Source organism: Hydra viridissima, unplaced genomic scaffold (assembly GCF_058129835.1).
Source record: "Hydra viridissima isolate aposymbiotic clone 2 unplaced genomic scaffold, HvirCarnegie_v1 scaffold_16, whole genome shotgun sequence".
Classification (NCBI taxonomy): domain Eukaryota; kingdom Metazoa; phylum Cnidaria; class Hydrozoa; order Anthoathecata; family Hydridae; genus Hydra; species Hydra viridissima.
In genome coordinates this window covers 2031341-2040997 of record NW_028324315.1, presented here as the reverse complement: position 1 = coordinate 2040997, position 9657 = coordinate 2031341, and the positions used below count along the sequence as shown (strand labels likewise).

At 27.0% G+C, this 9657-nt stretch overlaps 1 protein-coding gene across 4 annotated transcripts; it reads right to left on the bottom strand.

Annotated features, from left to right (window-relative positions):
* Positions 1 to 752: 752 nt before the first annotated feature.
* LOC149877292 (uncharacterized) lies at positions 753 to 7296 on the bottom strand. 4 transcript variants are annotated; one of them, XR_016448108.1, is made up of 7 exons: positions 7035 to 7296; positions 3887 to 4036; positions 3290 to 3760; positions 2728 to 2913; positions 2077 to 2201; positions 1564 to 1942; positions 753 to 1113 (listed from the first exon to the last, which is right to left on the bottom strand). XR_016448108.1 is itself a non-coding variant. In XM_090074362.1 (7 exons), the coding sequence occupies exons 1-6, from the start codon at positions 7095 to 7097 to the stop codon at positions 1723 to 1725; spliced, it is 1215 nt and encodes a 404-aa protein (XP_089930488.1). In that variant the 5' UTR covers positions 7098 to 7277; the 3' UTR covers positions 753 to 1113; positions 1718 to 1722. The 4 variants fall into 4 exon arrangements, 3 of the variants coding, with proteins under 3 accessions (XP_089930488.1, XP_089930487.1, XP_089930489.1); XM_090074362.1 differs by having other exon boundaries at positions 1718 to 1942; positions 7035 to 7277; XM_090074361.1 differs by lacking the exon at positions 753 to 1113 and having other exon boundaries at positions 1548 to 1942.
* Between the last annotated feature and the right edge of the window lie 2361 nt (positions 7297 to 9657).

The window sequence follows — 9657 nt, the reverse complement described above, 5'->3', positions numbered from 1 at the left end:
TTATATTTCATTTGTGATGTGATTTGTCTTTTAATCATTTTTTTTTTTAATCATTTTTTTAAAATCATTTTTTTAAATTGAACTGGACGTGCCACCATATCTTAAATGCATTGGGTACTTATTTTCTACATCTAAAAAATGTTTCATGCTTTTATCCACTCTTGCACAATTTTTATGCTAATCTGCTGTACTATAACATATATTTCCTTCTCTTCTGAATTAAACAATATATATAAAGTTATAGAAAATATTTTGAGATCACAAGAAAGCCTAAAAAAAGTATGCAAATTATTTAAGAACAGAAAATTAAACGAGTAAAATGCTTCAAAAATAAATAGTCATAAATAATAAACAAATGAAAATGATAATAACAGTATAAACTAAAAATCAATATAATAAATTTAAAGTATATATAGTAAAATTTATGCTATATATTGTAAAACTCATGCTATATGTAATAAAACCTATGCTGTATATTGTAAAACTCATACTATATACTGTGAAATTCATAATATATATTATGAGATTCACAAATTCATATATATTGTAATATTCATAATAGATATTATAATACTTTTAACAAAAATGTTCCAGAAAATGACAAAATTAATGAAACATTTTGATGATATTAAAAATTGTTATTAGTTGATGATATTAAAAATGTTATTAGTTAAATGATTTGTAAATGATAGTAAAAATGGTTTAAAAAAAAATCTATTTTTTTTAAGAAAAAGAAAAACTTACATTCATTCTTTATGATTAATGAAGTAACACTATGAGTCATAGTGATAAATATATGAATACAGATGTGTGTTTATGATGTATCCATTACACAATATATTACATATAAACAGAGTTTTTAAAACTCATCTTTGTCAAAAAGAAATTTGCAAAAAAATACATAACATTTTGATAGACAGATATCTTTGCTGATTGGGCTAGTGTGTCTAATTTCACTCCAGTATAAGATTTCATATAACTCTGTAAAGCATCACATCAATGAAAATCTTTTTCATTAGTCAAACATTTGAAGGTCTCATCTCCAATATATGTTTGGGAATGTTGTAAACAACTTTTTTTGTAGGTCAACACTCAGTGGAGCACAGTTAGCATCTGAAAATTAAAATTTTCAGAGGAAAATAAACAGTTCTTTCATTAACTTTATATAATTTTTTAAAATTAAAAAGTAATTTTCAGGAACTCTGCTCAAAATGTCTATTACATGATTGGACTTGTCATTCTTTGATTTGCAATCACCATTGATTATAGATATTTTTCTTTGTAAAGAAAAATATAAAATAAAAATTGTTTTTATTGTAAATATGGAAAAATCTTTGGAGTGCATATTCACTAAGTAACTTGACAATAGTCTTTAAAAAGAATCTCGCCATAGTATTCTTATTGAAAAAATATATGTTAAAAAAAAAGACTAAAATTTATAATCACATTTATATCAATAAATCTATGAATATATATTTTTTTAATTAAAAAGTTTAAAAACTATTAACCGCAATACTTTCAATAACAAAATAGAATACTATAAGAAAGCATTTAAGAAAGCACCTCTTGATAGCTATCTTTATACAACATTCGTGTTATTTATTCAAGAAAGCACCTCTTGACAGCTGTCTTTATACAACATTCAACAACATTCGTGTTATTTAACATAACAAAACATCTTTTAAATATTGAAAAGAGGTTTTCGAAAAGTTATTACAATTTTCATTTTTTCATTCCTGCTGTAATCAACTTGATCATCTTTTTCATTTCCTCTGTACTGCCTTGTCCATGCTGCTTCAAATGGCGTTCCATGTAATCAATACGGTAAAATTTCTTTTCACATATGGGACATGCATGCTCACCACTGCTGTCTTTCACATGCTTCTTAAAATGACGACTGCAGTTACTTTGTTGGGCAATCATTGATCCACAAACTTTGCATCTCAAGAGAAACAAATTAGAAATTTATTGCAAGAAGAAAAAGTTTTTAATGACTATAAAAACATTTTAAAGTTTATTGAAAATATATATATAAAAAAAGTGTAGAATCAAAAGTAGTTTAAATGTAAGTTTTACTTGAATGATTGGCTCACTCTACAACCATCCACAAAATTTTCAAGTGTTTCAAAATATGTTTTCCAGTCACTTGATGTCATAGGTTTTGGCGAAGAACCATCTTTGTTTTCACAGTCGCTAAAAGCCTACATTATTTGGAGAACAGAAAAAATTAAGGCTTAACAAAACAAATTGTAAGTATATAGAGCCCAAGAGTCAATTTACACTTTTATTGGGGAATTTAAACTTTCAAAACATACATATATTGAACTACTGAGATTTCTGTATTAAAGTTAGGCTTGGAAATTACTTCAAAGTACTTTTACCTATAACTATTTTATATAACTCATTCTATAACTCATTATCTTAACATTATATAACAGTTCTATAACTCATTATTTTCACTTCTGACTGTTGAACTGAGTGTAAGAAACCTAAAATTGATTGGGAAAATGCAAAATGTTATGTAATTTTAACTTCTTAATTCCAATTCCTGAAGGAATTTCTTGATAAAATTATTAGGTGAGTCTTTATGAAAAATTCAAAAATCCCACTACCCATTTAAACAACAGAACAAGACATGAAAATTTCACAAATTGACATTAACAGTAATATCAATGTTACTGGGTTTAAATTAAACCATTAATGTAAAAAATGTTACAGTAAACCTACAGCTTCGCCTTCCTGTTTAAGCCCAAATGGTTGCTTTGCAGGATTAATACCTGTTACATCAGACATTCCAAGTTTTCTTTTAGAACTTGATCCTTGAATGTGTCCATCTTCTTTCATTTGAATGTTTAAAGTTGATCCACTGATTGCTTCTTCATTTTTTATGTTAATTTTACATGGTGGAGTAGCCTGATTGAAAAACAAGAAAACTAAAAAACACCTTACATTAATAAAAATTAAAAATAAATTTGAAATGAAAAAGAAGCCAAACATTTAAAAGTTATTAATTGTTAATTTAAGTTTAACTTTAAAATCAAAAAATTTGCATTTTACTAAATACAAAAAAAATCTAAAAACATATTTAGGAAATAAATCTTCAATATTAAAAACTTAAATTTAGTTTACTATTAAGATGTTTTTATATGGTTCACATTTATAAATTTAAATTCAAAGATGATAAAGATTTAAAAATCTTGTTAAAATAGTCATGATAAGTTAAAGTAGATTGTTGACCTAAATTAGAATTTAATGGAAGTTCCAAGTTAAAATGTAATGAAAATCTCACCTGTAAACCACTTAAGGTGTATACCATTTGAGGTTGATTTTGATTGACATCTTCATCATCACTATCAATTATCAATGTTGGTTCATTATCAGCAGGTGACATACTAGAAATATTTTGTTGTTGATTGATAAGAGCTTGTTGAAACTGAGACAACTGTATAAAGTTGGGAGACATATGCTGTTTTGGTGTCAATGGTTTTATTTGCTGTTTTGGGGTTATTTGCTGTTTTGGGGTTATTTGCTGTTTTGGGGTTATTTGCTGTTTTGGGGTTATTTGCTGTTTTGGGGTTAGTTGCTGTTTTGGGGTCAGTAGCTGTTTTGCCATAGAAGCTTTTGTTTGCTTTGGAGTTTTGGGTGTTGTAGCTCTTTGAATAACTGTCATCTTTTTTTTTGGTGTAATCTCTTGCATGTGAATAGCAGGGTTAGAAAACTGCTGTAGGTGAGGTTTATTTGGGATTTCTATGGGAGGTCTCTATTTGTAACAAAGTAAAAATACTAATGAAATAATTTCAGAAATAATGATGGTTAAACACCAGTAAGGGAAAAAACTATATTTTTTATTATTAAGATGGGAATGAAAAATATTTTAAAAAATTACCTTTAGATTAGAAGTGTTGTTATAAATATTTGCGGAACTAGAACTATTTATAAAACACCAAAACTTTTCTGTCAAGTCTTGAAAACTGGTTAAAGAATCTGCACGCTCCCAAGTTGGTGCCCATTTCACTTGATAATAGGCAATACCATTCTAAAACATAAAAATTTAATACAATGTTAATGACTACTAAAACTACTACTAAAACACTTACAGTGTCCCTAAAAAAAAAAAAGGGACAACATGATTGTTATTTTTAAAAAAATTGGTGCCCATTTCACTTAATAATAGGCAATGCCATTCATAAAACTCAATGTTGTGTCAATTATTTTTAAATTTTGTAATACAAAATAACAATTTCTACTTCCTTCATTAAAACATAAAATAATTTAATTAAATTGTTGAAATTTAACTGCAGAAGTGCTAAAAATTATTTTAAAAATAAAGTAAAATTGATTCTAATTTTTTTTTTATATTTGGTTATAAATATTTAACACCTAATATATTTGCACTATTTTACTAATCAAGATTAAAAAAAAAATTAAAAAAATAAGTGGGACCCTCACAATTATTAACAAAAGGCCACATAAGGATTTCTTTAAAATAACATTTTCTATTTCACGTTACATTTTTTTTTTTTGTAATGTAAAATTGCTTTTAACTTTTCATCTGTTCATGTTTAAAAAAATATTACATTATTTTATGCAAATTAAATGGTTTAACAATTTTATATATACTAGGAAAAAATACTTAAATGGCAAAAATTATAGAATTAGATGCTTTTGATTCTGCTTTACCAAAATTTAACCATTAATAAGGTATGAGACATTCATACTCATAGCATTTTAGTGTTTAGCTTTAATGTTATCATTTGCTTATAATTTAAAACTCATATTTTTACCAATTTAAGAAAAAACATGTTTCAGTCTTAATCTTAAAGTATAATAATTCAATTGCGCAATGCAGATTGGTCTTTGCGTAATAATTTCAAAGAAGTTGGATGTGGTAAATCCACAGCTTAAAGAATCATGTCCAGATTTTTGTTTGAAAATTTAAATTAACAGGAAGTTAGGAGCAAGAAACTGCAGAAAGCAAAAAACTTAAAGCAAAAAACTGCAGAAAGAGAATGTTTTATTGTCAGCAAAGTAGTGAAGAATCATAGGATATCAGTGAGTCAGATAAAGGAAAATTTAACCATTGAACACTTATATAACAAGACAATTGTTGCAAGAATAAAGGTAGGTAAAGAGTTTACTTCAGGGTAGAAAACAAAAAAGTATTTCATAAACAAGAAAAACCGTGTTAAATGACTAAAATGCTGCAGAGATCACTTGAACTGGACTTAACTGGACTGGTATATAAAAAATACTGGAATACTTAGATGCTAAACTCAAAGATAGAAAATGAAAATGAGTTATTCTTAACACTTTAAAATGGTTGGAATTTACTGGTTGTTAACTTTTTAACAAAACTGGTTGAAAGCATGGTCCACAGATGCCAAACGGTTATTGATGCTAAAGCCTATGCAACCAAGTATTAGAACTAATCAAAATACTTAAAACTGATTGAATTTCTATTTAATAGTTATGAGGGTAAACTAACTGTATTAAGTATTTAGTATTTAACAACAAAAAGTAGTTTTACCCTAACAATAACAATTTTGTTAAATCTTGTTATTTTTAACAAAGAAATTTTTAATAGAAATTATTTTTTAACATACTTGGAATAAAATTTTTAAAAAAATGACAATGATCATGAAATCCCTTTTTTTTTGAGGACACTGTACGTGCTTGGGACAATCAGTTAGAACCCATTTTTACTAGCCAGACTGCTTTTGATAAGTTGCAAAATCTTTACACTTAACAACTTAAAATGGTTAGAATAAAGGATTTTCAGAGCTTGGTAAAAACTGTGCAGCAAATTATTATCAAGAATATTTAGAAATAGACTGAGCTTGTTCTAATATTGAACAATGACAAAAGTTTTATATACCAAAAACTAAAGAGACTTGCTTCAAAAGAAATTTTTGAAAATGTAACCATTCAAGATTCTGCATAATACAGAACTGACAAGAATGTTCATGAGCTGTAATTAAATGTGAAGAGCCAAACCAAAAAAATGTTTCTGCTAACAAGTGAGCCTAACATTACTCAACCCAAAGAATTTACAAAAAAATTTGTACCTGGAGATTTTCAAAACACAAAGTTTGGCAAACTGTGATTTAAATCTGATTTATTACTATTCACGAAGTGATTTTTAAGACTTGGAAGGAACCGAATGCAAGTTTTTAAAAAAATATTTAATCATATCCAGAAATGTAATAGAAATCAACAAAAAATAAATAAAATAGGTTAAAGGTGGTAATTTTTTGCCTATTTATAAAAAAATTATTTTACAATTAGTTAATATATATTGTAAATAATATAAATTTAATTGTAGAGAAAATAACTTTAAAGGTGTGAATCTGTGAAATCTGGAAAAACTCTTGAAGTAAAAAAGTATCTACTCTAATTCTATTGTCTGAAACCAATTACATTCTTTTGTTTAAGAATCAATTCCAATGGCATAAAGAATTGAAGCCCTAATGGTCTATTTATTTTAATATAATTATTGGTGAAGAAATTATAAAAGCCACACAAGCTTAAGAAGTTAGAATGTAATGTGAAAGGGAAACTACAAGTGAATATTTTCAGGCACAAGGTTAACATCAAAAAACTGTAAAAAAAAACAGTATTAACATAAAAATTGTATAGTTTAATATAGCAGTCCTTTTTCAATTTTTTTTCTGATAAAACCTTATTTAGAATAATCTATAAAATTATCTTTAAAAATTTAATACTTTTTTTTTCACAATAAGCTATTATAACATTTAGAAACTCAAAATTTTCTCTACAGCCTCTTATATGCTCATACGACATCTCCAATTAGCTAAATATATATTCGTTTAAACTATACCTAGTTAGTATTAGTTAATAAGTTTAATAGGTATCTATTTTTAAAATCAATCAAATATATCAAGATTAGTATAATTTATCTTTAAACTTAAGTTAATCTTTGAATTTAGTTTTACTTTACTTTTTATTTATAGAAGAAGAAGCTGCAGGATTAGATAATAATTACTTTAAAAAACTCAAAATTTTAAGTAACTTACACCGTCGACATAGAAGTCTAGAAGCCTTTCAATACAAGGTTTTTGTGTTAGTGTTGCGGACATTTTTTTTTTTTGCTTTTTTTTTTACCAGTGTTATAGAGTTACAAATTTTTTTCTTTTTTTGGAAACTCAGGTCTCGCCTGCTCAAAAAATTCTCTATCAAAATTCAAGAATTCCCAAGGGTCATAGAAAAAATCGAAAACATTTAAATGCACGATTTTCGGACATTGCGACGCTAAATGTGGCTAACAAGACGATCTGTGAAGCGTAAAACTTTAGGATTGTTTATTTTATACAGTTTTTTTTTTTTTTTTTAAAAAAAAAAAAAAAAACGGCGCATTTAATTTGTTTATTAATAAAATTTTCGTCACATTGTAAAAAAAAATACATATTTCAAAATCCTTTTGTTTTACCAAATTGCAAGGTGGTTATTGTGTGTGTTGGCATTTGGGGTTGCTTTAACTTTAATAGAGTAGATCTGGGTAATAACTATTCAGGTCGAATTAACCAACACACTTAGAGGCGCTAGGAAACCGCATGGTTCCATCAGCAGGCATGCCGACTGATCGAAACAAACGGAAGAAGTTTCAACAAGATGCCCACTTAGCTCTCACTGTCAAAGAGTGAATGTAATAAAAATGAAGCTAATTCGATGTCCAGGCTCGAATAGATTCAGTGGAATCATTTAAGGCTTGGACGGACAAATAATTAGTCAAGGTCCTGAATAAGTTTCATAAAGAGGTTAAAACAAGAGACCATTTGGAGAATAAAGTCACTATCAATTTTTGAAATAATCTTTGCAGTAAACAAATGCAAAAAGAAGTGTATAGATAGTAAAAAAACACGTGAGGATATTTCAAATATTAGCTTTTATGTTTATTGCTGTTGTATCAATTTTGATTGATTGCAGCTGTTTTAATTGAGTTATCTTATTGTTGTGTTAAACAACTTTTTAAAATGTAATTGTATGTTTTAGCATGACATACCCTGGTGCTAGATTAATTCAAGAATTTTTCATGAAAATTAAAAAAAAATACTGTCAACATTTTTTTTGTTTTTATGTTAAGGTATTTTAAATAAGATTATAGCAATCTTGTTTGTCTTTTTCTTTTTTTTAACCACTACACTTGTCTGTATAATTTGATATATATATATATAATAAGTATAATTTGACAAAATCTATTTGAAAAATTGAGTAGGGGAAATCCTGCTGAACACATAAATAAGCAAACAAGCAAAAAGATCCAAAGAAAGTTTAGCAAAAAACATCTGACCAGATGTGTAGTGCCCAGCCCCTTCCAACGCTTGTGACAAATTAGTGGAGTAAAGAAAAGTGACTGAGGTATTTTTTCCCAACTTCAAACTTTAGGAAAATCTATGCAAAGATCAATTATTCTAATAAACCAATGATATGTATCTTCCAGTAAATCTTGGTAAAAAGTTTACTCTTAAAAGGCCGATAAACGCATAAGTTTTCTTTTTATTGGCAGTTTTTATAAGAGCCAAGTATTCCTTTCAAAAAGTAGAGATTCCTAAACTTTCTTTGAAAAGTTCCTTCATCAAAGTGTTTGATGTCACCTCCATTTTTGTTCTTGTTTTTATCATTATCATTTTTCTCTTTCAAAATTTACAAATATTTCAAATTTTCATGCTTTTAACTTATTTTTTCCATTACTGTAAGTAAATGATTTTTGATTTTTTTTTAAAATGTATTTACAACTTTATTTTGAATATATTTGACAGCTTGTTGAATAAATTCAAAGATTGTTGTTCCCTATATTGTTTAATCCTTTTTTTGTGATGCAATAGGAATCGATGCTTTGTGTCGACTGCTCCAGCTGTGTGTACCTTAGCTATTTCGACATTAAATGATTCTTAGACCCCATTTTCTTGCTTTATGCTATGACAAGGAAGTTAAACAAATATCTATTTAACCAACCAACAACTAGTATTTAACACAATAACAAAGGTAAATGAAAAGTTACCATCGTCCAAATATATAAAAATATATATGGAAAATAGAGGGGGTGAGGTGGGAAGCATCGGCGGATATAGAAGAGATACAAGGGGGACAAAGGAGTTTTCTGGGAGAACTTTTTTTTTTTACACCCAAGTAAGTAGATTAGAGGTGTAAAATTATTTTTACACCCAAGTAAGTAGATTTTTTTACACCCAAGTAAGTAGATTTTTTTACACCCAAGTAAGTAGATTTTTTTACACCCAAGTAAGTAGATTTTTTTACACCCAAGTAAGTAGATTTTTTTACACCCAAGTAAGTAGATTTTTTTACACCCAAGTAAGTAGATTAGAGGTGTAAAATTATTTTTACACCCAAGTAAGTAGATTAGAGCCCATTGTGTTCTAAAAGAAAAGTGAAAACTTGATAAAAATTTTATTTTATTTTTAAGAAAAATTAAAGTTTATTATCAACATCTACTGTGTTAAAAAATTTGTTATTATTTGGTAGAGCAGAAAATATTGAACACAAATAAGTCAGCGTGGAGTGTCGCAAAGCACCATTTTAATTGTGAAAACTTTCTCCGTGAACATTATTTAACATATTATATTGGATTGGGGAATAATTTAGTTGCGTTTTTATATTCTACCTTATTTTACCATGATT

Bases quoted from the DNA above. Each gene is read 5' to 3' on its own strand.
- LOC149877292 (XM_090074361.1), bottom strand. From the start codon at position 7,097: ATGTCCGCAACACTAACACAAAAACCTTGTATTGAAAGGCTTCTAGAC. The intron at 2,914-3,289 runs GTGAGATTTTCA...TTTTTCAATCAG, and splicing joins ACACCTTAAGTGGTTTACAG to GCTACTCCACCATGTAAAAT. The intron at 1,943-2,076 runs GTAAAACTTACA...GTTTCTCTTGAG, and splicing joins AGAGTGAGCCAATCATTCAA to ATGCAAAGTTTGTGGATCAA.